Below are 27009 nucleotides of genomic sequence, written 5' to 3' on the forward strand. Positions count from 1 at the left end.
TGAATTTGATGGAGATTTAATTATGACTTTTTGTTGGAAATTGATTTTGCACTAGTTCATCAGGACCCAGAGTTTGCATACTGACTAGGAAGCAGCTGCTGTGATAAACATCAGAAAGTAAAAGTTCCTTATTAAACTCTCATGGAATATTCACTCTTGAGAGAGGAATAATTCTGTGCTGTGATAAACATCACAAAGTAAAAGTTCTTTATTAAACTCTCATGGATTATTCACTCTTGAGAGAGGAATAATTCTAGAAACACCATCTATCATCTGCCTTCTTTTCCAAGGCATTTTTTTCCCCAATATTCGGTACAGTAATTTGCTCCAATTTTGGTAATGCCTTTTTTCCAAGGCATTTTTTTTTCCAATATTCAGTACAGTAATTTGCTCCAATTTTGGTAAAGTTGCAAAAACATGTCACTTACAGAATGAATTTCAGAATACAAACTGCTGCTTCAGCACCTCATGCTACATCTCCATGGTACATTATTCCAGTACATGCACTTTATCTAAGCATGAAAACTGGTGTCTATCACAGATAGGCACCATTTAAATTTCAAACCTAACAAGTCTTCAGTTTTCTTGCAATTATGAAGAAGCAAAACACAGATCTAATCTGCCATATGAGTGTAAATCCTTGTGGGTAAGTAACAGCATAAATGTAGAGATACTGATACAGCTGCCTCTTACCCAGAAAGAAAAATGAGCTTTATCAGCATGAGGCACTGTTACATACCAATTGCACTCAGTATTAGGAAAATACTAGTGTTATTATTTTGGCAACACAAAATCACAATCCTTACTGCAAATTTATGACAGAACAAGAACTTTGTATAGGTCAGGCTTTATCTGAAAAACCCATATGGTCACCAATCTGTTTAGTGCAAAATGAGGCTTACTAATATCAGATAATGAAGTGAAGATATATTTCCTGGATGACATTTTATACTTGCACTGGAGTTTTGTTGATGAAGAACAAGGCAGTACAGTGAAGGCAGGTACAGTGGCAGAAATCTGGGTTTAGCATCTTTCATCAGATGCTTCAAAACAATTGCAGGATACAGAGTGGATCCAGAAAGAGACCTCAGGGGGATGCTGACGACTTCACTGCTTCATCTGTAACCTTGATTTGGTGGTGGAAACTCAGTCTGCCCTCAGAAGCTGTATGTATGTTAAAGGCAGTGACAAGGAATTTACGTAAGTGTTGTTTATATTATAAGCAAAATATCTGAAGCACATGGTGATTGAGGTGAAACTCTTCCACCCTGCAACCCATGTCATTCTTCCTCATCGTAAACTGCACAACTCTTGTCCAGTTTCCTGTATTGGTGGGAATAGGAATATGCTAATTCAGTCATTTCCTCTTTGTCTTTACAAATAAAGTGCAGGTCAGGTCAGTCACAAGATTGGTTCTGTGCCATTCCAGTCGATGACAGCTCCTTGCCACCTAGAAATGAAAGCATCCATCAACATCCATCAGTTAATCAGGTCATTGGAAAGGCAAACCCACAGCCCTCAAGCACTCACTGAACCTTAGAGAGTTGGGATGGACTTGTTTGGGATAACCACATATGAAAGGGAAAGGAACTGAAGTGAGGTAGTTGTGCCCTCTCATTTCAGGTGCCCAAGTTTGGAGGTAAGTCTCCTTACCCTCCAGTCTCTTCTGTGTGACAGAGCCCTCAGTGGCAGCTGATTCAGAACAAGGACCTCCACATTGCAAGGACTAGAGGGAATGCCCAAGATGGGTATAGCAATTAATCCTGTATAACCAGAATGCTCTGTCTCAGCTGGTAATGGGCAATTTGCATCCTCCTGTTCAGGCAGGCCTCTGATTAGGAACTCTGGGACTGTGGATCATTTCATTTAGCAGCTCTCTTTGCTCCTGACCTTGGAACCTCCAATGTCTCACTTTAATGTCGATGTTTTGCTTTTCCTATGTAGAGGTTTTGCCTTTCTCTGCCCTCATTCCTTCTTCAGAATAACAATGAAGATGTACACTGAGAACTATGTTTCTAGATGAATGTACACATGTACACAAAAAACTCCTATGGTTTTAATTCCTAGCTCTGCATTGGCTGCCACAGCAGAGCTCCCCACTCCAGGAATGTGACTGAAAGCATTAAAGGTATCAATCCTGAATTTATCGCAAAATGTGTCTTCAAATCACAGCTAAAGACAAAGTTCTGAACTAAGACATGATGAAAGCAGGATGATGCTCTCCAGTCACCTCACTGGGCTGAAGTGAGTCAACTGACTGTACAGTTAGAGCCCCTCATAGCATGAATTTACCCTTGTCTGTGGCATTTCTTATTTGCAAGGCCCACATGTTCTGGGAACTAAACTATTGCATTCCCAGTGTTGAGCATTTATATCTGTTTTGAAAATCTGTCTCAAGAGTGCACGTGCACAGCAGTAAGACATTGATGAGGCAGTGCAGGCAATGGTGAGTTGCCAGAGTGCCACATTCTTTCTGTCACTGAGGAAAGGATGTGTCAGCAAGGGTATGGCAGATCAGTCCTTTCACTGAGCAAGTCAATTAAGTGGAAAACAAAATCAAAAGCTGAATTAATACAGTATTCAGTGCAAAGACTCAAAGGAAGTGACCATCTGAGGGCTGTTGTGAATTTTTTTCCTTCTGTTTTTCCCTTTGTTCAGAATATTAAAAATAAAAAATTGCACTATCCCCATCCTACGGCTAAGCAGGAATACACAGCAGAGATGCCTCATATCTTAAGATGAAAGCAGAATATGTTCCAGCTGGGGATATTCAGCAGAGTCTGGCATTTGCCAGTGGTGAGAGCTGTCCCTGCCAGAGGTTCAGAGTATCACCCCAAAACAACCGAATGCAAGTTGAAAATACAACTGCCACCTTCTGTTCCTATTGGATTTTTCAGCTAATGCCACCAAATCAACCCTAATCTTTGTGTACAATCTTTTCAAGGTGAATCCTTCTGTATCACCAGAGCAGTTAAAGCTTTGAGAGGGATCCACAAAGACCCCACAGAGGCAAAAAGACACCCAGTGAAATCCGCTCTGGACCACACTGTACTCTGTGGAAGAGACCCCACAGAGGCGAAAAGACACCCAGTGAAATCTGCTCTGGACCACACTGTACTCTGTGGAAATACTCACATGTGCTGACACGATTTTTGCTGCCAGGGGTTAAGATATTGTTAATCACTATGCAGTGAGGAACTGGCCTTCTTAAACCAGGCTTTCCAGAAAGAGCTTACATAGAAAATGATTTTTTGAAGCAGGGCTGGAGGTACCTTTCAGAACAAGCCTTATCTCCTGTGTTTATTTTCAAACCATTTTTAGACTGAAAATCAGCCTGTGGCTGTTTGCTCCTATGAGAGAGATTCAAAACTTTTTTCGTCTATTGCACATGCACAAGAAAAGATGTCAAATAGTGAGGATTCTCACTCACAGGTGCTGAGTGCTCTTTACTTTACAGACAGACATCAAACTGTCTGGACAATGCAGGGTGATCACTTCTCCAAACTATCCTGCCACAATGTAATCCCAGTGCAAGGCAGATTCTAGCTGCAGATTCAATTATCATTTATCAGATGCAACGTGAAAACTACATTTGACCCATCTGGTTCAACTACAACCTCACCCAAGGGTCATGGAGTCAACGGGAACTGAAGAGGAACTGGTTCAGGCCCTGAACAATGCTCAGTCTGGAATAACATTCAGAGAGTATCTCCTGTACTAATAATTTGGTATTGTTTTAGAGCACATCAATAATTCAGGGTGAAATGCTCATAGTCTCTTCTTCTCTTATCCACTAAATTCCCACTGGATGTCTGACTTCAAAGCCAAACAGTAGAACTAATGTATCACACAGCTCCACTACCACAGACTGATGCTGCAGGGTTAACAAAATATACTGCTGAATTCAGATTATAATATCAGACCAAAGTTTTATTCCCCTCAGGCAGAGCTAATAGATGTTATTTCCGCCAATGCAGAGATATGTTGAGGATCAGGACTGTGATATAAGAGTATTCTTCAGGGAAGAATGGGATAAGATGTCTGCACGGCATCTCCCAAACAACCCAGGGATGCACATTCCAGACATCCCTCGGTCAGAATCCGACTGCTTCTACAGATGTCTCGGGCTGAGAGGCACAATAAAAGTACTTGTACTGACCCTTTCATTGGGACCCTGCAGGTTAAAGTGATACCTGTTGGTGCCTAGTCATTCCAGACATCTGAAGTGTTACCTGCTTTAAACTCAAAACTCTCTTCTGACATTTTATAGGATAGGGACTGAAAACATGAGCCTCCTCCTCCTGCAGAAGCAAAACAACTCTTCTGTTCTGATAAGAATAATAAAAACCTAAATACAGAAACAGTCTATTACATATGCAGTTTTTCCTTTGGGAGAGGATAGGAGAACAAACAGCAGACAGATGTTAGGCACAGAACTCAATGTGTTACAGGATGGTGGTGCTCAGGTATTGGGATAAACAATGGGCTTGTCATGGATTAAAACAGAACTGAGACATATGAATGAAAGGAAAACCCCAATTAACAATAAAAACAATTAACAATAGTTAATCTTCTCAGTTCTGATTGTTCAGACTGTGAAATTCTCCACTATGCCTGAGAAATTACCCTGCATTTTCTGATGAGAAAGGTTTGATAAGGAGCTTCATCATGAATGCTTCATCAAAATAAGAAACAGCTCTTTCCTTGCTTGCTTTACTAAAAATTAGTTTTGGAGTGTTTTCCACAGTTGTATGATAGAAAATACTCATTTTTAAAATCTCCCAGTTCATTAAAATATTGCTTAGTTTGGTTTGTTTTTACTTTTCTTAGAACAAAAAGGACCAATCCAACATGAAAACCCTTTTCCAGCAAGGCCATGCTTGAATAAATACACTCAAAGCAAATGGAAAACACTGAAAACAAGGAGCCAAGCTGATCAGGGTAAAAAATCAGACAGTCCTGAGAATGGTACAAACAAAATAAATTGACACTAGAATTTGCTGGTAATTTACTTCTCCAGTAGATTAAAGCAGGGAACTTAAAATAAACAAACAGCAGCACTACAAACACTATAACTTTGATACAATGCCAGGAATGGAAGACATTCTAAGAACAACTTTAAGTAGTTTCATGCATTATTCGCCCTGTGGAGGGTTCTGAGGTTATATATTATTTATTTCAGTTTGTAGTGATGCTCATGCATGACTGGAACAGAGGAATCAATAAGATCTGTATGTGCAGGGACTGGTGTCATTGCTGTCACATTACAGGATGTCTCTTCCATGTTTCTGTAACTTCAGAGTGGCAGGTCTGAACCTGTTTGGCAACCATTGTCCTTATTTGTATTTTTTTTTGGTGTTTTTTTAACAGAATAAATTGTGGCAAGGAGAGAAGGGAAATTGCAAGAGAAATCTGAAGCTGCCTGGCTTGCTGATTTAACAAATGCTACAGTCTTTGACAATGAGGCTTTTTCTTCTTGCTCCAAAGATATTCAGATAAATTATTCAGATCCAAAGTCATTCTGGAGTTGATATAAATCTGACTTTTCTACCTAGTTAAATTTCTCCATTTTGCTTCTTTCATGTCTCACTAAACTGAAAATAGCTGCATTATGACTTGGATAAATTGCTTAAAATTCCATCACTTAATATGATATAGACCTCAAAATGGCCATGAAAATCTTAACATGACAGGACTAGCCTTGTATTTAAGGAGAGAATATGAGCTAAGAACTGTCAAGAATGACTGCACAGAACATTGTGTTTTGTGGTCTTGACAAACTTTGTGCTGCTCACAGACACATGAAAAATTGGAGAAAACTGAGGCTGTTGATCACAGGGCTTCATGCATTCAAAATGATACCCAGGTCCCCCAGTGCAATTGCATTTTTCAGAAAAGACTGATGAAGATGGGAGAAATTTTCTCCTTTTCTTATTATATCTCTGCAACAGGAATTAATTCTGGGAATCTAAATTTAGATCTATTGAAATCAAGTTGTGCTCTCAAACTGAATTTGTCTCAGTCCATTCTTGGTGATATAATGAAAGTTCCTCTAAGAAGTGAACATCTTAGCCAGTTTGATGTTAACTAAAATAACACACAATTAAATGTGTAATACGTATTATTACAGCTTGGCCCATTCAGATTCTTCCGGATTTTTAAGCATTAACTTTCCAAGCTCACTTGCTGCAATATTCTTTACTATGTTTCAGCCTTATATATAATGTTTGTACCAGTAAGTGAATATATCTGCATGAAAAACTGTAATTTCACTTACTTTGTCCTAATACAGTGCTCAAGTGGAGGAGTAAGATCATTTTCTTTATCTTCAGTGCACATCTGTGTTGTATCTGTAGAGACATAATAGACATTGTTGTGGCTGGAGTGATTTCTATGCATATAGAATCCTGCAGTGGCTTGTAGGAACTCCATCTATGGAAGTGACAGACTGTCACTCACACTATATATCTCCTAGTCTACTTTGGACTAAAATACCCTGGAAGATGAGCCCTGCTGGCACTTGAATACCATCTCCAGCCCTCATTCACACCATCTGTATGGATGTCATGCCCCTGGAAGTGTTCAAGGCCAGGTTGGATGGGGCTTGGAACAAACTGGTCTAGTGGAAGGTATCCATGCCCATGGCAGGGGTTCGGAACTAGATGATCTTTAAGGTCCCTTCCAACCCAAACCATTCTGTGATTCTATGACACGTTTGGGAATGCCCACAGTAGATACCATAAATATGGCTCTTTGGAAATAGCATCAGTTTTGGAGTTGACCTTAGGGTGAACAGTCTGGCACTCACTACTTTGTCAGCTCTCAGGCCACTTTAGGTAGTAGTCTGCTGCCTGTTCATGTGCTGTCAGGCTAAAGACTGCAAGGGGGTGACTGCAAATGCTGTTGGGAACAATCCCCAGGCTGTGCCCAGTATTAGCTGTTCGGGGACAGAAACTTGCCCAGAATTTTGCTGACTACTTAACAGCCAGGATGATCACAGTACAGTGTACAGACTCATGGAATCAGAGAATCATTAGGGATGGAAAAGACCTTTCAGATCATTGAGTCCAATGCTAACCCAGCACTGACACATCCACCACTAAACAACGTGCCCTGACCCAGCTTAGTTTACTAATACAGAGAAGGTTTCAAGGGAAAATGTGGATTAGAAAATGAAAGAATATGCTTGAGGGCTGTCACGAGGCTTTTATTTTGCAATTGATGTTGTAATTACTAAGGAAGTCATTTTCCTTACTCAAACACTAAGGACAGTGGTAGTGCTACATTTGAATTGCAAACCCTGAGTACAGCCCAAACTGGGTTAAGACTCTTTCACCTTGGAAAAGAAGATTGTCCCTTGATTACTTAGAAAGTAATACACAGATGGGAGAAGATGGTGTGTTGTACAGCAGAGAGCTACAACAGACTGTGAGCATTCCTTTGGGATGGAAAGGTGACTGTACTGTTCCGGGGAAAACAGAGAGGTCAGTGTCTCAGACGCAGGATCTGTCAACAGTGAAAGTAGTCGCTGAACTTCCCAGGGACAAAACATCCTGCACCCAGCTTAGATGTCAGTCTGCTCAGCTGTTTCCTGTTTTGGAGTAAAATATTTTAAACAGCAGCAGACTAGGGTTTTTTTTCTCTTTCTTCTTTTCTGTCTGTCATAGAGCCAATGGATTGGTCCTGAGCAATGACTGATGCCAAGACAGGGTGTAGGATTTGGGTCTGCTTCAGTGAATCTGATGTAGACAGGATGGGAGGGAATTGTTCTTACATCCACAGCTGCCAGTCTCAGATATATCTGGCTTTCTCATGTCAGAGAGAGAATCCGATTCTCCCTTGCGTGTTGATCTGATTGGTATGAATACATGAAGAAAACTGAATGACTCTAAGGGTTGAAGTAGTAGGAAAAGGACAATATTTAAAAGTACATAAAGTACTGGCAGTTTTCTCCTAAATTCTTGGGAATTTAGAGGTACATATGAATCTATTAAGTTTAAAAGAGCCTCTTTTATCCTAATATTGAAGAGTTTAAAATATAGAATCATAGCATCATTAAGGCTGGAACCTCTAAGATCATCAAGTTCCACTGTCAACCCAGCACCACCACCACGTTCACCGATAACCCATGTACTGAAGTGCCATAACTATATGGTTTTTGAACACTCCCAGGGATGGTGTCTCCCTCACTTCCCTGGGCAGCCTGTTCCAATGACTGGCCACCCTTTCAGTGATGAAATTTTTCCCAATAGCCAATCTAAACCTCCCTTGGTGCAACTTGAGGCTATTTATTCTTGTCCTGTCACTTGTTACCTGGGAGAAGAGACTGACCCTCACCAGTCTACAACCTCCATTCAGGCACTTTTAGGGAGCAATAAGGTCTCCCCTGAGCCTCCTTTTCTTCAGGCTAAACACGTCCACCTCCCTCAGCTGGTCCTCATCACACTTGTGTTCCAGACCCTTCCTCAGCTCCACTGCCCTTCTCTGGACACAACACGTTAGAAGTCTCCAACAGTATCTGGAACCCTCTCGGAATTCCTGATACTGATGTTCTAAGTCTTTTCATAGTGAGAAGCAACAACTACTGTCCTGACCATGCTACTGGTAGTGGGATAGGCACGTGGCTAGACTGCCTTTCCCAGTTATTGACAACTTGTTGAATTTTGTCATTTTTAGACTTAAGTTCTTCCAAACAAGAGGTCTGAATAGAGGTTTTTTATACAGAGGGATAGCAAAGAAGTACAACTAAAGGGTGTATCTTACAGGAATAGGCAAGAAACATTTAGGGAAGATAATTAACTAACAAACTGTGCTAAAGTGTTTCATACAATTCATTTGGAGCAAGCAATATTGAAGTTATGGAGTCACCAACAGCAAGAGAGACATGAATATGATCCTTATATTTCCACTTATATTCTTAGCTAAAGGTAGTGAAAAACTGGGAACCAGCAGTGTTTTAACTGCTTGTGCTGCCTTCTGTGGAATCTGCAAGGGGGCTCAGGATGGTGTCTGTGACTCTGGAAGAGTCTTCTGAGAAATTCAGTTATATTATTCTTAACAAATATCCAGCTGCTTTTTGAAAACACCTTTAAAAGAATACTGAGTTGAAAGTATGCACCAGTGAGATGTAAGAATGATTTATTAAAATAGATTGTACAAAAATTCCCTGTATCTTCAGGAGGAGGCAATGTATTGTTAACACAGGTAGGCATTAACTATAAATTAGAAGGGAGGAGCAGTACAACACACACTCTGGAGAGTGCAACACACTCTTTTTTGAAAACACCTTTAAAAGAATACTGAGTTGAAAGTATGCACCAGTGAGATGTAAGAATGATTTATTAAAATAGATTGTACAAAAATTCCCTGTATCTTCAGGAGGAGGCAATGTATTGTTAACACAGGTAGGCATTAACTATAAATTAGAAGGGAGGAGCAGTACAACACACACTCTGGAGAGTGCAACACACTCTACTCTTTAATCCACTCAGTTCCTAGACAGCTGACAAAAGGTGAGCAAAATGCAGAATGTTATTAATTTAGATACACTGACTTGTCTTCCTTCCTTCCTTCTTTTCCTTGGAAATGATCAACCAACCTTCATCTCTTTAGGAGACCATGTTCAGTTCAGTAGCAGGCATTTTATATTAGCAGGAAGTTTCTATCTAGTGGAAGGTGTCCTTGCCCATGGCAGGGGGGTTGGAACTAGATGATTTTTAAAATCCCTTCCAACCCAAACCATTCTGTGATTTCTTGCCTACATTTTGGCAAATGGTTACAGGTATGAGAAACAGAGCAAATTCTCAATATAAAGTGGCAATTGCTGTTACTCCCAAAAGGTAATTCTACTCTTTCTGGAGTTTTTGCCTTTCTTGTGCAGTGTAATTTCTTCAAGATTTCCTGAAATGTGACCTTGATTGTAATCTCCCTAATTATAAACAAGAATCTCATTTCAATTAATTCACCTTCTTGCTATTGAAAAGCAAAAAAGCTTTGCTAACTGGCACCAGTGAGATGTGGCTGGGCAGCACCCAGGACCTCAAGCTGTATCCCTAGGTAGCACTGTCTAACCATCATTGCTTGTTGACATTTCCACATGGGAAATACCAGTAATATTTAGAATTCTGATATTTCCATCCAGTCGTGTGTACATGGTTTAGATGCATGACCAGTGTTACCTTTTGGATGTAAAGTAATTTCAGTTTTCTCCAGACCTAGCAAAGGATTTGCTGCAAAGCCAGAACTAGGATAGCATTTCCCTGGAATGATGAAAATATTTGCATTTTACTGCCTTTTGCAGAATTTCACAGATAACAGACGATTTACAAGGACACATCCCTGGAAAAGGCTACAGCCACAACAAAGAGATATGTACCTTTCCATGCACGTTTAGGGTTTGAGGAGAAACACAGATATGCCATGACAGGTTGAACAGTAAAGAGAAAAATTTATACATGCTCTGAGCAATTTCTCATACAGGCATCTCAGAATGGTTGCTAGCTCTGGATTTTGGAAACATTCCTGATATATTAGTGATGGAAAAACAGATAAGGACACCTGGTTTGGACCATATGTTAGATGGCACAATGCAGTAGAAAAAATATGTCTCTAGTTCCACGCTGAACTGTATCATCTGTGTCACTTTTATCTGGGACACACCATGAGGGAACCATTTGGCAACTACAGTCCTGTAAAGGTTAAGCATTTTTTTGAGATAATATATAATATGATCCTACAACAGAATGCCAGGGGTTTTCATTAAAATAAGAGGATAAATAATAGGCAGAACGTTGACTGAAATCACTACCAAATCTTGTGAAATGCTAAAGCCCTCAGGACTCTCACCATACAAGCAGCTTTGTCACATGGACTCAATTAGAACATACAACAGCCATGGATAACTCATCCTGTCCAAGAATCAGAAGGTAGGGGCAAACAAGGCCAGCTTATTTTTAAAGAGTAGACTACAGCAGAGTGGCTCCTTAAGACTGAGAAGGAATTTGGTTATCACAGAATGGTAGAATCACAGATTAGATTATAAAAATATATCGAAGGTAAGAAAACAAAACATAAGTAGGATATTATTAGCAAATAAGAACTTAGTGGTCAAGAGTGTCTTGATATGGCCGTAAGTAGGTGCCTTCTAAGCATCAGAATACTTGTCCAAATGCATTCCTGTGGAGAAGTAAGTAATTACTGTAAAAGCAACCGGATAATTTGGCATGGTTCCCTGAAAGAATGAGTGTAACAAGTGGGAAGATCTGTTGAATGCTTGTGTTTCCAGGTATGCTTACAGGCAGGTAAGAGACTAGACTTTGTAAGCAGATTACTGGCATTTCTGGAGTCGCTGGGTTTGAAGGCAAGGATTTCTCCCTCACCCTCTCTGCTCACTTTCCTACAGGCATATAGGGTTGAGGAACAGGAGACTTGCACTTTCTGCCTCTAGAAATTATCTAAGAAGATGTGAAGGAGATGGGAGTAGTTAAATATGGTTGATGGAACTGAGAGTATGAGTAAGTCAGATGACAACCTGTTCCTTGCAAATCAGAGCCACTGAAAGACTTACCGATGTGTATAAAGTGGCATATGCTCACTTTTAACCCTTTCAAGGGGTTATCCTCAAGATTTCCTTGTGAAATCTAATTTCCAATAAATTAATTAATTCATTTCCAGATCTATTTATGGCAATTAGGAAATGCACACAAATAACCTTTAATTCCTGTGACCATCACTGTTTGCATTATTGGATTCTTCTTTCTGAAGTGATGCTGTTGTCACCCCCAGAGATGAAATGCAGTGACTGAGTTGTACATACCAACTGTTAACCGTATTTCTTCATCCTGGTTGGCCAAACCATCATAGTAATAAAGATCAAACCTCCGTCCTGTTTTCCAGTCACTGAGTAAATCCTTTTCCAAGCAGAAGAGCACACTGAAGTGGCTTTCACTGCATACCAACCAAATTGGGTATTTAGGTGTCTTCAAGTAACAACCAACCTAGAAGGATACAAAACATTAGAATATCCCAGGGGAAGGGGGAGAAACCTTGTGGAAAACATGAGATGTAAAAGATCATTTATTCATTATAGTCTACAAATATTAATGAAGGCTCATTATAGACTATTGAGGAAGCAGACCAGGACACCCCCAGTAAATCAGGGAATATATAAAGCAAGTAGTTGACCTTGAATTATAGGGAGGTAAGAATCCAGCTGCAGTATCCTTACAGCAAAATGATCATATTCCTGATGATCAGAACCAAAAGGAACTCTGTCCTCTGCAATAGCTGTAAACCCACAGTGAGCTTAGGTCAAGAATATAACATGAGATCAATGGGACACTGTGCTCTTACGGAACAATACCCGGAAGCCAGGCAAGAGGCTGATAGGATCTCAGATGAGATATCCCTGTGTGGGCAACTCAACTGAGCCCAAAACCTTTTGCTGGATTAGGAATATAATATATTCCCTTCACTTTACCGTCTTCTAGCTTCACAGACTAGACATATAAAATATTTTCAGCCAGTAACAGTTGCATGTGTTTTGCTTCTTTATTCTTAAAAATGAAATATTATCAGCTGAAAAAACATAATTATTTCTAGGACAAAAGCCTTTACAAAGCCTTTACCCTCCTTTTGAAAGTTTATACATATCCTAATTATTGTGTATGAAATTGTTTATAAATTATTTCATAGTCAAAATGTTATCACCTAGAATACTCCAGAGATTTAATCTATCATTGATGGGGGAAGAGGATACCAAAAGCATTGCAGTCGGTAACCCAAGGGTTGGCATGGCATCACCTAAGGATGGCAATCCTAGTGGGAAAATTTATTCTGCATCTGGGAGCACAGAGGGCTCAGGAGGATATCTGAAATGCTTGTACACCAACACATGCAGTATGAGAAACAAACAGAACGAACTGGAAGTGTTGGTCAGGTCCCATAGCTGTGATATCATTAGTGTCAGTTATGAAACTCAATATATGCTGATACCACATGACTCATGGAATTTCTTGCATCCCCTGAGGTCAGTAAATATCTTCCAGGATTTTCTTCACCTCACACTGAAGTGTTTTGAGACAAATACTAACCATCTACTACTGCACACTGCTGCTATAAAGCTGAAGTATCAGTTGAGGATATCAGCTCCACCAGTGGCAAACAAGAGAGCAAAATTAATTATTAGATTGCTCAGTTATGCAAAAAAAGTATTTGTTCCAGATAGGATTTTAATATTCAGCTACAACAGGTATTTATTATTAACTATATTGAAACCTAGTTCAAAATACTACTGGGTTTCTCCCTTATTGAATTGCTGCATTTGTCTCTTTGACAAATTGCTCAGGGAAACTAAAATCTGAAATGAAACATTTTGTTTTCCGTGGAATGGTAGTCAAAACTGAGAGACTTTTAACTGAAAAAAATCTTATGCATCTTTTCTAGATTTGTGGATAAAACTGCTTCAGTACAGCTACTGGTGCTTCACCTTGGGCACAGGTGCAAATGTCATCTAATAAGCTGCCTAAGGCAGAAGCCAACATATATTCTGCTGTAATTAAAACTCTAAACTGCATCCTAAGGGGTAAGAAGTGTGTGTCTATATCATGGTTGAGATTTAGAATTTATATCTGAAGTGTTATACAGTGAAAATGCAACTGCCTTCCCCACGGAGAATTTCTTCTGATGTTAGATAACAAGTCTCCAGCTAATTAAGTAACTGTTCCCTGACTCATTATGGTGCTAATATCTATTTAAAACAGCCTTTTATACAACAGTTTTGCTTTTTATGTAAATTCTTGGCTTAAAAGTAAAGAAATTTTTTACAAGCTTATTAAAATACTCCTAACAGGAGTCATCAAGAAGGGAAATACGCAGATGCAACAAAAGATGGCAAATTAGAGGGACATGGATGAAAAGATTCATTCTCACAAAGATGCATATTTTAATATTCAGATAAACCAAAGCCAAAAAGAACAGACAGTCATCTTCTAAAAATGTGTTCTTCCTATGTATGTGTGCAGAAGTAACTTCTCAGCTTCATCAAATATCCTTTGACAAAACAAGATTAGAGAGATACAGAACTGTTTCAAAGCCACATCCACTCCAGTTCTTGCTCACATGAACTGTCCAACTGAAGTCAGGACAAACTGTTCAGATGACTGAGGGCTGTAGGAACATTCTCCAAATATGTATATCTTTCAACTACAATCCTTGCATAACGCAGTGAGGGCATGAACTTGGAGACAATGAAGAGTCTAGAAACATTGTAGCTTAAATCCTCATCTCTCATAAGAAGGGAGAACTCTTGGTTTTGGCTACATCAATTATAGTAGCTGAAGATCAGCTGCTGCTTTCAACATCAAGTTGCAAAATGTGTAGAGTTTTTCTAAAGTATAATATGGAACTATTTACTGACAAAGTCAGGACAATCCTCATCATGAGGATTGCTTTGGCTACTTCTTCAAGCATCAGTTGTTGAGTGGACTAGAATTGCAGAATCATTAAAGCTGGAAAAGAACTCCAAGATCATCAACTCTAACTTTTGACTGAACAACACCTTGTCAACTAGACCAGAGCACTAAGTGCCACATCCAGTGGTTTCTAGAAAAATCCCAGGAATGGTGACTCAACCACCTCTCTGGGCAGCTCATTCAAATGTCTGACAACCATTTCACTGAAGAAATTCTTCCTCATGTCCAACCTGAACCTCCTCTGGTAGAACTTGACGCCATTTCCTCTTGTCCTGTCCCTAGTTGCCTGGGAGAAGAGTCCAAACCCCACCTGTCTACAACCTCCTTTCAGGGAGTTGTAGAGAGCAAGAAGGTTCCCCTTGAGCATTGTTTTCTCCAGGCTGAACACCCTCAGCTCTCTTGTCAGCCTCTTCTCATATGACTGACTCTCTAGACCCTTCCCCATACACAGAAGCATGCCCTCACTTAACTGGGTCAGCTGGTGAGGGGTGAGTGCTTCCTCAACTGCCTGGTAGTGATCCTGGAATCCAACAGGACCTTGAAGCAGAACAGGAAGAACCAGCATGAACACCCAATGTTCTGATTTCTCAAGAAACTCATCAAACTCAGAGTGTGTGGTGTGTCATCCAACAAGTGCCTGCCAGAGAACAGGGCCCTTCTTTCCAGTATATTCCCTATAACTGTAATGCTGGCTCTGACTTCCAAAGGCAAATCAGGGGTATGTGACTTGCATCGATTTTATGAAATATTATTTTTGTTATGGGCTCAATGGCTGTATTCCTATTACTATTCAGAGCTTGTTTTTAAACATGTTCATTAATCTTCAGGCAAAAAAAAGTAAGGGGGGAATGAATTAGGTGTCCTTTCATGCTGTATGTTTTCAATTCCTATGGAGACTTCACTAACCCTAATCCCTCTCCTGTACAAATCCTTTAAAAATGCTCATAAATTTCAGGGACATTCTGATCTCTGGAAAATGTCAAAATTTCAAAAGCAAACACCTTCAAAGGGCTCATTTTCAACACTACAGGCAGTCTTTTTCCACATCGGACTTCAGTGTATATTCACACAATGGTGAAATTAAATCCACAGACAAATATTTACTGCTGGAGAATGATTTCAATATATCTACCAGAATGAGTGGATGGTACTTCATCATTCAGTTTTTATTTGCACACTGAACAAGATTATCTGTTGCCATGTGTATTCCAAAAGAAACAAACAGAATAGATATCAAAACCAAGGAGGATCACTGGATATGGCTAATGTGATGGCATTTTTCTCCAGGAGTTTTATCACTTAATATAATTTCACTTCCTTGCTTGTTGGACTTGATTTTTATTTTCTAATTAAAATGATAATCAGTCATTTCTAGCTTTATGTATGTTTGGCCAAATATAACTGTTCTGGATGCTTATTTTCCAAAGTAATCACAGACTGTAGTGATTCCACAAAGGGCTGGGTGCTGTCAAACTGAGTAATTGCTGGTTGTACTGAATCCAATAGGATTGATATACAAAAGGATAATTACACAAAGCCTTCAGAGTTACAGACAACAGCCTATTGTTCCTTCTGTCAGTGTTTTCTACCCACAACTGCAATGACCTTTATTGAATTAATATTAAACAATGTTCCAATGGTGTTCAAACTGAAGTGTCAATGGTGTAAAACCAGATATCCTTGTAATAGCCCTTGGGTGAGCAGGAATCCCACTGACTCAGGTCAACTATTCCACCAGCACTTTTGAAACACCAGGTCAGTCACATTGCTATGGTATTTGCAGATAGCTAAGGGACACTGTGAGGGTAAAGTCATTCCATTGATATGTACTTGATTTCAGCCAGATTAAGAAAATTAATATTAATGCTCACAAGATCTCACATTCAGAGTATGCACAATTTAATGACTATGTCAAGTTAGGAAGAAATTGAAGAGTTTTCAGCCAGACTTTTAAAAACTGTAGTAGAAAACACTAGTGCTACATGGGAGCCCTAGATAATTTCTCTGAGGGTTTGAATCCTTCTTGTTGTAGAAAATAAACCTTTCTAATAACAAACTGGGAGGGAAAAAGGGCAACATTAATGAAGAAGAATAAGAAGAGATGTGTGTTCAATCCCAGGACTCCCAAACCAAAGAAAAGACTCCTGGAAAGCACTGGTTTTTGACTAAAGTTCCTTTATGCTGCCACAGTACAAAAGACAGCAGATGTGGCAAGGAAAATAGACATCAGGGTGCCAGGAAGCCTCAGGATCTTTTATTTATCCTTGTTCCATTCTGTTGCTTTTCTGATATGTCCCACCAAGTGAAGGAATCTTGAGGGAGATTCAGATCCTCACTCAGACTTCAGCATTTTGCCATTTCCTCACTACACATGAAGGAGTTTACAGTTCACTTCAGTAAGTTATGTCACTGCAATGACAAGGACAGGTCAAGATTCAGTCCATTTAACTCTTCTGCATCTATTTCTAGGCTCTCTAATACAGTCTGGCCCTTAGGCTTTGGCTGTCTGTAAAAATCAAATAAGGAAGAGATGGGTATTGTCAAAACTTTAGACTCTCCCATGTTCACCAGGGATGAAGGGAGTTGCCTGGACTCTTACCATTTAGACCCTCCCATGTTCACCAGTGATGAAGGGAGTTGCCTGGACTCTTACCTGGAGCATTTTCAGCCTCTAAAGAACCTAAAGTGAGATGGGATGAATCCAGATCCAAATGCAGGTATTTATAATCTAGAGAGACATGTGGAAAATATTTGACTTATCATTTTCTGTTTTGTCTGTTTGCAAAGCACGCAGAACTCTTCTAAACATGTGGGGTTTGTTATTCTTATTGTCTCAAATAAAGACCCTGTGATTCTATTTCATTTGGAAGGATGTTGACAAGAAACCAATGCCAATCCTCCAGCAACAGTGACTGCCTCTGAGAAAATAACTGTCCATAACTTGGAGGACAATAGGACTTCATTAAAGAAAACTTCGGTTCCAGGCTAGAAAGGGAGATGTAAAAACAAGGAATGAAGAACAGACTTTTTCAAAGGCCAATGTTTTGTCAGCCTTGTTTCAGTCGAATTTGAATGTATCACGTTTATGTCCTTAGTGATGCTCACAAATGTCTTACATAAACAGCAGCATCCCTTGCTGAAGGCATTTGCAGGGCACAATATCCACCCCATACCCATTCCTGAAAAATGTATGGAAAATTAATGCCAACCATTAGTGTCCATTTTGCACTTGCATGTTTTTGTTCCTGGTTTCTCAAACAAGGTGGTTAAAACCCTCTTTCTAAACCTTCCTCTCCACAACCCCACCAATGACTTAGCTTGAATCCAGTCCATCTGTTTAGGAGACATATTTCCCAGGGAAGAAGGTTATAGGAAGAATGTTCCACAGGGCAAATAAACAGGTGAGGCGACAGAAGACTGAGCATGTGTGCTGAATTTAATAATTCAAGTAGGTCTTGACACAGCATAGTGTGCTGGTTTCATCAAAAGGACCAAAGATAATATTTCCTATCTGTGGAATTTTAATGAATAAATTCTGTTTATTGCTGTTACTCTCTCTTTTTAAAAAGAAATAGGAAAAAAAGAGCATAACCTTTTTGTCAGGGTCCTCTCTTCGTTTTCAGAAAAGCAAAAACTAAAAAGAATCAGTCTCTTGAAATGCTGACAGTCCAGGCAGAGACTGGGAATCAGTTTGAGAGGTCAGATCATAGGAGGTTTAACTAGGACAGGTTAAAGCAGGAGGGAGTCAGTGAAGAAGAAGAATCAGAGTGAAGGTTCAAAAGACACAAGTAACCTTGAATACTTCCACTACTTCACATACAACAGCACGTGACTAAAGTGGTTTAAAAAACCATTTCAGAAGGATGGACAAATCCATCAGCCAGTACCACACTACCTTTAAAAGAGAGATTCAGATCTGTACTCATCCCAGTTCAGGCATGAGCTTACTGGGTGATTTACTAGGATAAGCATTTTGACTTTTACTCATCTGTTATCTCTCCTCTATAAAATGGTAACTACACTTGCCATTTCTGCAAGGCACAGATCTGTTAATAGGAAATGACACATAAATGCTATATATTATAATTATTAATGTTAGTACAGTGGTAGTTATTAATGGGTTATTAATGTTACTAAAGAGCTAGTAAGTTATTAATTATAATAAGGAAAACAGTAGTGTCTTTTAAATTTATCACCTGAGAATGCAGAATATTTTTCCCTTTGTCACTGTTAAATGGCATAAACATGAGCTTCTGTTTCCATCTGTTTTTACTCTCAACATCACAAGACATTTTTTAAAAGGATTTTCATCATTCTAAGTCTTTTCACCTGCAATTTTAATGTGGCATTTAGGCCAAAGGCTCTGACCCAAATGCAGGGACTTTCTCACCCAGGACTGCTATAACTGGCCCTGCCTACTCCTGTGCCTCATCCCCTTCTCTGAGGTCTTGTCCCTACTGAGAAACCACTCACCTTCCTTGAGACTTAACTAAACTGCTGTGTCCTGCAACTCAGAAGGCAGAGGAAACCTACACCAATTTTATGTGGACTGACCAGTTTTTGGAAATGCTTCTATTGCTTTAAGCACTGTAAATGAATCCCAGAATACCTAAAATCTTAGTTTAGGCTTCTAAGTTAAATGTGTAAGATCACATGGAATTAATATTGCTTAAATATGGGCTTAGCACAAAGAAGAAAAATCCAAAGATGTGTAACTTGCCTACTGAAAAGTAACAGAAATGGACCTTTAGCTTTTTTCCCATTAAAATACAGAATCTCACTATGAAACTAAATGTTTGCATATGAAAGGGATGGAATGGATCCATCTGTCATTGGGAAACAATTTGCAACAAGTAATTACACTGCAAAAACTCAATACGGAGTATGGTGATATGTCAGGACTGAGAGTGATGATTAGACATTAACAAGTCCAGGCAGGCCACATGAAGCACACATTTTTCTAATCAGCAAAGATAACACATTCAGCATGATCCACTGGAAGAGATTAATGGATCGGAAACAGAGGGATTGTCCAGGCAATCCCTGGAGAAAAAGAGACAGACTGTTTTGTTTTGATTTGCTACTGCTGAAGTTTGACAGGAGGATTAATGCAGTTCACATGCCCTCACAGTATTTTCAACTCAGAAGTGATGCCAAGGGAATTATGGATTCTATAAAATACTCCACAGATTAGACAAGGGAGATAAAATGGTACAGACAACTTTCTCCATCTGGATTTATTGCATCTAGCCTGGAATCTTGAGTATCTCTTCCTAAAAGTGTTGGCAAGTTGGAACAAGTCTAGAGCAGAGCAATAAAAACAAGCTTAGGACAGGATGACCTGATGGAAAAGGGAGGAACTGTTACATCAGCTGCAAATGTCCAGGGGATGGGGAAGAATTGCTTAGGGGACAGGTTGGATTAGAAGTAAAATTATAATCAGAGGAAACTAAGTAATTGAAGAGTCAGATTTAGTATTAGTATATCCAAACACTAGCTGTGTAATAGGTACCAAAATCTCCAAATTCACAAGTCCCTGCAAATCTGCATTTGCACTTAGTCATATCGGGTATGTGTGAGAAAAAATCTAAGATCACACATATGCACTAAAATCCACTCATAAAGGGCCATCTGAACAGACAGACAGGAACTTCATGGACACAGATTTTGCAAAGAAAGCCTGCTACATACCAAGACATAAAAATCCTGAATTATCCCGAGAGATTGGCTGGATATGACCTAAAGGGAGTTTTCCAGTTCTAATGTCTATGATTCACCATATAGCACAGTCAGGATTCTCTTACTCGTGGAAACAAAAACTCACACCAAGCAGAAATGACAGTCCTTTTCCGTGACTGCTTTCAGTTCCCAGCCCCACAGCCACACTGTAATTGGATGCTGAATCCGCTTACTGAGATGAATAAAAGAGTAAGTCTGAAAGACTAGCAGGCAAATTCTATTCTCAGTTCTAATACTACAAACTACCAGTGACATTTATATTTCCTAAATTGCTCTCTACTACAAACTACTGGTGACATTTATATTTCCTAAATTGCTCTGAATTTTGTAACACAAAGTAGAATGTGGCCCCTCAAGCTGAAGCCACAGAGGAGACTCCCCAGTTTGGGTCGAAAGTCCACTAGAATCTGACTTTTGTCTTAGTCCTAAGCAGACATTGCATCAGAACTGAAATGCAGAGCACTCCCAGATGTTCTTAATAAAACCAAGACAATTTGCAGCAGATGCCCAAGTAGTGTAGACTCTAAAAAAAAGGAAAATACATCTACTGGCATTTCTGTAACTGATTAAGAGTCACTGACTTGGAAAAACAGATCCCTGCTCATGAGTCCAGCTCCCATGCAAGGGCACAGTAGTAGCAGCAGATCCCCTCTACCATATAATTTACAGAATAAGTGGAAAATTGTGTCTGATTCTCTGCGTAACTTATTTTATTTTTAGAGGGCAGGTGGGAAAGAAATAGCTCTTACCTGCACTGACCTCATTTACCATTTTGCTACTCCAAAGTCATTTTCCTTACTAGAGAATGGAAAAAATGCTACAGAGTCCATAACCATTTTTTGAGGTTTCAAAATGTTACATTGTTTATCGAAAAGGAAAAGGAGGGTGAACTAGACACAGAAGCTAGTTTATTTTTAGTCCAGTTTGTTCTGAATTAATCTGATTTGGTCTTTGACTGAATTATTTGCCTTCTTATATTCACATCTTGTGAATAATGTAAATTACTGCATTATTTTAAAATAGCATAAATGGTCATTTTTCAGTAGTAGGAAAATGTTACTAAATTTACCCATATGGGAAATAGTTAAAATCAAGCTTTGTTTTCAGCCACACATTTCTATTAGGTCAGCACAAACAAATTCTTTAGTAACCACTCACACGTTTTTATAGAGGCACTGACAGCAAATGCAGATGGGATTTATTGCTACAATTGCCTATCTAGCATCTAACACAGGCAAGAGAATTTCAAATAATATTCTTGCATCAAACACAAGATTGCCTTGTCTTTAGGAACCACGTCCACCTTGACAAGTGCCTGTTGATGGAAAACCTGTGAAATCCATACACAAGCTTCTCCTGAGGTAAATTAATGGCTGTCACTTTTTTGAAACTTTTAATCCATCTTTTAGTTTTCATGACTAAACTTAAAATACTTATTTCAAAAGCACATTATAGGGAACAATCCCATTATGCTAACAGTTATTTTAATTGTCCATTATTTCTTTTACTGCAAATACAATACAACCACCATTCCAGCATGGAGTAGAGCAACTGAGCCAATCCCATAATTTTTTTGCTGCTCAAGACAATTTTCAATGCAATTGTTTACTTTTTAATTAAAAGCAGAGGAATGTAAAGCTTACCTGACAGACATCATAGTGCTCAAAGAGAGACAGCAAACCAATATCACTTTGGCTTGTGATGCCTTTCAAAATGGTGATATTGCCATTTCCAGAGTCCAGCTCTATCACATTGTTGAAAACATTGGACACAGCTTTGCCAGTCAGAAGCAAGTTCACCAATTCCTGTTTGTGACACATTAAAAAACCCCAAACAACAAAAACCAAACAGTAGTTAAGTATCAGCACAAGTTGATTCGGGATTGATGAAGTTACACATGTAGCAGACCCTTAATTGATGTGGTGGCTTTAAGTTTAGGGGGAGGATTAGGATTGCTTATAAAAAAAATCCAGATATTTTGGGCAAAGTCTACTCTCATATTAGTGTTGGGGTTTTTTTAAACTAAAAGATTTTGGTGTCCCTTTTTCTCTACAACAGAACCACAGCATGAATAAGATACATTCAAAGCCTGTACAGTACTATCTGGTATTTCTGTATGTCTTTAGTGTTATATTTTGTATGTTGGAACAAGATTTGTTAAATTATTTTTCTTTCTGATTTTTTTTTCTGGATGAGCTCATGCCTCATTCAGTAAGACATTCACCCAAATGGATCCACACCCCAAATATACTCAATATTTACTTTTGGAGATTGTTGATTATTTCCTCTCCAGTTGCAGTACAGGAGTGTCAGAGGCTAAATACATGTGAGCGTGCTTAAAGTTCAAGGAACAAAGAGACACAGGACATTTTTCTTAGTGCAACATTCCACTAGGGCCAGCTTTGATGTAGCAGCATGTAACCAGAGCTAACAGAAGTCTGTGCTGCAGCAAAGAACCAGCTAGCTTGTAATAAATAACATATGTCAAGAAACAGGAGGCAAAACAGCAAGAAGAAAGTTTCCAGAAAAAGTAATCCAAATTACCATGCCCAGACACATAATTTAACACTGGTATTGCCAGTTTTGACTTGATTTTAAAAATACTGCAGATAATTAGAGCTCCATATTTCCTCTGAAGGACTCCCCAATGTTTATAGGTTCTTAGCGATGTTTTAGGATGTCTAATCCACCAGTGATGGTCTTGAGGAATCACTGAGCAACCACAGTATAAATGTCTTCTAGCAACAGTACAAGAGAAGAACATGAAGCTTGCCTTTTGCAGCCAAAACAGCAGTAGATAGAATCATAGTCACTGAGGCTGGAAAAGACCTCTAAGATCAAGTCCAACCATCAACCCAGCACCACTGTGTTCACCACTAAACGATGTCCCCAGGTACCATGTCTGCACATTGTTTGATCACTTCCAGAGATGCTGACTCCACCACTTCCCCAGGCAGCTGTGGAGCATATTCAGACCACACCACTGCCCAGGTCCCAGCTTTGGAGGAATCTATGCCACAGAATTTTGTGATTTATGTTCCACCTACATGTCCAAGGCAAAGTGTTTCCAACTGGGTGGATGCCTCCACAGGACCAGAGCCAGTGGGTGACATTTGGTACAGGACATGAGCTGGAATTTAATCTATATAAAGTTGTGGTCCTAAGTGTTACAGACAGCAACCCAGGCTGGTGATTTTCAATCAGTGTCTCCAGCCTGAAGCACCAGCCAGCTTCAGCCAGCAGCAATTCTGTTAACGGGGCAGTGACTGGTTACAGAGGAGCTACAAGATCAGTCAAGCAACCCCAGTCACCTTTCTGAAAGGGCAGGGAGGAAACACAGTGGTATCAGCACATAAATCAGCTAAGGAGCTCAAAAGGGGCAGAGCAGAGGAGTATAAGAACATGGAAACACAGGTACACATACTGACCAGAAAACCAGGCTGAAAAGCAGAAGCTCTGAAAGTGAAGACAACAACATGCCAAAATACATGGGAAAAGAATAAAGGGCTAGGGTTAGGGTTAGGGTTAGGGTGCTTGACATTATGGAGATAAAGGAAAAAAAACACAAGGAAATTCATGGAGACCTTATAGCAGCCTTCCTGTACCTAAAGGGGCTCCAAGAGAGCTGAGAGAGGGACTTTTCACAAGGACAAGGGTGAATGACCATAAGCTGAAGGAGTATAAGTTTAGAAGGTACTAGGAAGAAATTCTTTACTGTGAAGGTGGTAAGGCACTGGAACAGTTTGCCCAGAGAGGTTGTGGACTCCGAGTCACTGGAGGTGTTCAACACCAGTCTGCATGGGGCTTTGAGCAACCTGGAATAGTGGAAGGTGTCCTTGCCCATGGCAGGGAGTTTGGAATGAGGTGACCATTAAGGTCCCTTCCAACCCAAACCATTCTGTGATTTCATGGTTCCAGAATTTAAAATAAGAAATGTCTTCTCTACCCAGAGATCAGTTCCCAGCTCTGCATGCAGAGGGACATGACATCCCCAAGACCATACCCTTAGCTCACCTGAGTGCAATAGCCATGGCTTGCGATCAGTCGGTTTGTGAGCACATCAAAGTCATTGCGTACCCTGAGAAGGAGTGGAAAAAGCAATTAAATTAGGAGTGGAGAATACAGTTTAATTTAAATTCAACTGCTTCTTTTCATTAGGCCTAACATCTCTAAATCTTGTGGGGAAAAAAAAAAATCCAACAACTGTTTCCCAACCATAAATATAGCTCTGTATTTTTGAATTCTTTTAAGACAATTTTTTGCATGACAAGAAAATGTGAATATATCAACCAAACCTGTGGCAAGCAAAGTTTGTTAGAGCTGAACTGAAGGAAATAGTTGTAGGTGAGAAAAGAATCCAATGAGTCCACCAGTTCGAACTTTAAAAACTGGAATTACTGCACTACTTGTCTTGCAGAATCAGAGTGGTTGAGATTGGAAGGGACCACTGGAGGACACCTAGTCTACTCTCCCTCCCCACTCCAGCAAAGCCACCCAGAGCCAGTTGCCCAGGACTATGTCTAGATTAATATCTCTAAGAAGGTACCTACCTGGGCAACCTACTCCAGCACTCAGGTCAGATGCTCTCACAAATGCATGTATTTGTTATTCCTATCACCAATACATGGAATATACATCCACAAACTGAAGACCATAGAATCTATACACTATATTGTCCACAAAAAGGAGACAAAAAAAAGAAGACTCTAGGTGTACACATTTATAATGGTGCTTTGTGGCACCTTCTACCCTTTTGTGACATCAAAGAGAAAAGTCCATGAAATTGCATTATTGATAATTATCCAGTAATATCTCCCCAAACTAAATTCCCTCTCCCATAACTCATGGAAATACTGAATATACTGATTGGTTGAAGGCCTAAAAAATAAAGGCTGCAACTGGGATCATTTTTATCCTACAGATGCTATGTAATTGCAAACATTATTTTATACATGAATAAATGTTTAATCTAGGTTTGAGAAAAAACAATGTACTATATTCTGGGAGAGCTATGGCAATAAACTCCACAGATTTATTCTATGGGTCATAAAAAATCTATTTCCCTTCAGTATAAAATATGTTGATCTCAATTGTTTTGGCTCCATCCTTATTTTGGGACTGTTACAGAGAGAGAATGACTGAATGATTATCAACTAAAGCTTAGCTATTCTCTATACATGTGGGCTTCTCACTCTCATTGGACTTGGAAAATCTATGCACACAAATATTCATGCTTCTTGACAACTGGCACAAAGTTTTTTTTAAAAAAGAAAATACTTTGTTTTTGACAAAGTAAGAGTTGGATTGATGTGGCTGGGGGAAAGCTGGCTGGATATTTCCCTTTATCATGATTTCTTAAGTAAAAAGTTGGGACATTCCCTGTCTTCATCCCAAACTTTACATAATTATTTTCTCACAGGATTTCTTTGAATGTCCAAATCAGAATGCAACATATAACCAATAAGATTTCCAGCCCTAATGATATTTATATTCAAATTAAGTCATAGCCATGGAATCACAATTTCCTTTTTGAAAAATGCATTTTAGCCCTTTTTCAAAAATTTATTTTAAAGATCATTTACAAATTAGTGGCTATCCCTTAAAGAAAAATTTATTTCATCCCTTTTAAAAACTTATTTACAAGATAATTTTGAAGTTAGTGCCAGTCGTACCAAAGTGCCACTGACGTATCTTGCCAGTGCGAAATCAAAGACCACAGAAAGTGCCTGTGATAAGGAAAATCCTCTCATGCAACACTGCAAGGCATGGATGAGGTGATAATAATCTTTGGATTTTGGCCATTTTTTAGATTTAGAAACAGTTTCATCTTGCAAACGCCACAGCCTTGTGTGACATGAGCAGAGTATACAATATGCGTCAGTTAGGGACGATGGGACATACGACACAGACAATAGCAGGAAGTTCTAATTTCATCTGTAGGTACAAACAATATGGGCCTTTAGAGGTGGATCTCAGATTTTCAAGAAGTAGAACATCTGCCTTTCAAATCAGCTCTGCTAATGAGGAAACAAACGTCAGGCATATAGCTCTGAGATTTACACCTATTCTAAATGGGTTTAAGGTTAACATTCCTACTTGCCAAAGATTTAGCAGTTCTGTGCAGGTGTATTTATTGTGTTTTAAGTGCAAGTACACTTCATGCATTGTAAAAGTATCAGATAATGATGTTAATAACTATGTGGTTTGCTTTCTGCTGGGCTGTGGAGACATTCATTGATGACGAGCAAATCTGAAGTATTTGTTCATTTTGGTGTCCTGGCTACTAGATGTCAAAACAGATGTAATGAATAAATCATTACTAATAATAAAACTTTGCCTTTGCATGGAGTTTTGCACTTAAAATTTTTAAATCACTTTAAAACAGAACAAAGAAATAGTTTTAAGCCAGGAGACTTCTAAGTATGCCAGTCATCATCAGACAAGTTGAGTTAAGGCTTGACTCTATGAATCCCTTCTTAATTTACAGCCCAGCTCTCTGCGTGCTGCTGAGACAGAATCACAGGTCAGTGAAGAGACAATACAAAGCAAAAGTGTTAACGACAAATATTCCTTCTTTGTGCTATATGATCAGTATTTTCCAGTATTGTGATAGTACATAATCCTAACTGGAGAGGTAGGACTATGTTGACTGCTGGTGCAGAATGGTGGTAAGTACCTGGTAATGCTGTAAAGTCTGTGAAAAACACCTGTTCAATCAGAGGCAAGATACTGATTTTTAAAATTTCCTGGCCAAATACTTTAAATTACACATGTTCAAATATGCTTAAGCACGATTTTC

General features: G+C 39.2%; 1 protein-coding gene across 1 annotated transcript in view; it reads right to left on the reverse strand.

The window, feature by feature from the left end:
* Nucleotides 1-1401: 1401 nt before the first annotated feature.
* FAM188B (family with sequence similarity 188, member B) overlaps nucleotides 1402-27009 on the reverse strand; it is a gene marked incomplete at its 5' end in the record, with an annotated part of 70272 nt that continues 44664 nt past the window's right edge. The window contains 5 exons of the mRNA XM_009080599.1: nucleotides 1402-1450; nucleotides 6278-6350; nucleotides 11816-11996; nucleotides 21854-22015; nucleotides 24225-24288. Of these exons, the coding sequence (XP_009078847.1) occupies nucleotides 1402-1450; nucleotides 6278-6350; nucleotides 11816-11996; nucleotides 21854-22015; nucleotides 24225-24288 (529 nt within the window). The remainder of the gene's footprint in view (nucleotides 1451-6277; nucleotides 6351-11815; nucleotides 11997-21853; nucleotides 22016-24224; nucleotides 24289-27009) is intronic.

Source organism: Acanthisitta chloris, unplaced genomic scaffold (assembly GCF_000695815.1).
Source record: "Acanthisitta chloris isolate BGI_N310 unplaced genomic scaffold, ASM69581v1 scaffold3818, whole genome shotgun sequence".
NCBI lineage: Eukaryota > Metazoa > Chordata > Aves > Passeriformes > Acanthisittidae > Acanthisitta > Acanthisitta chloris.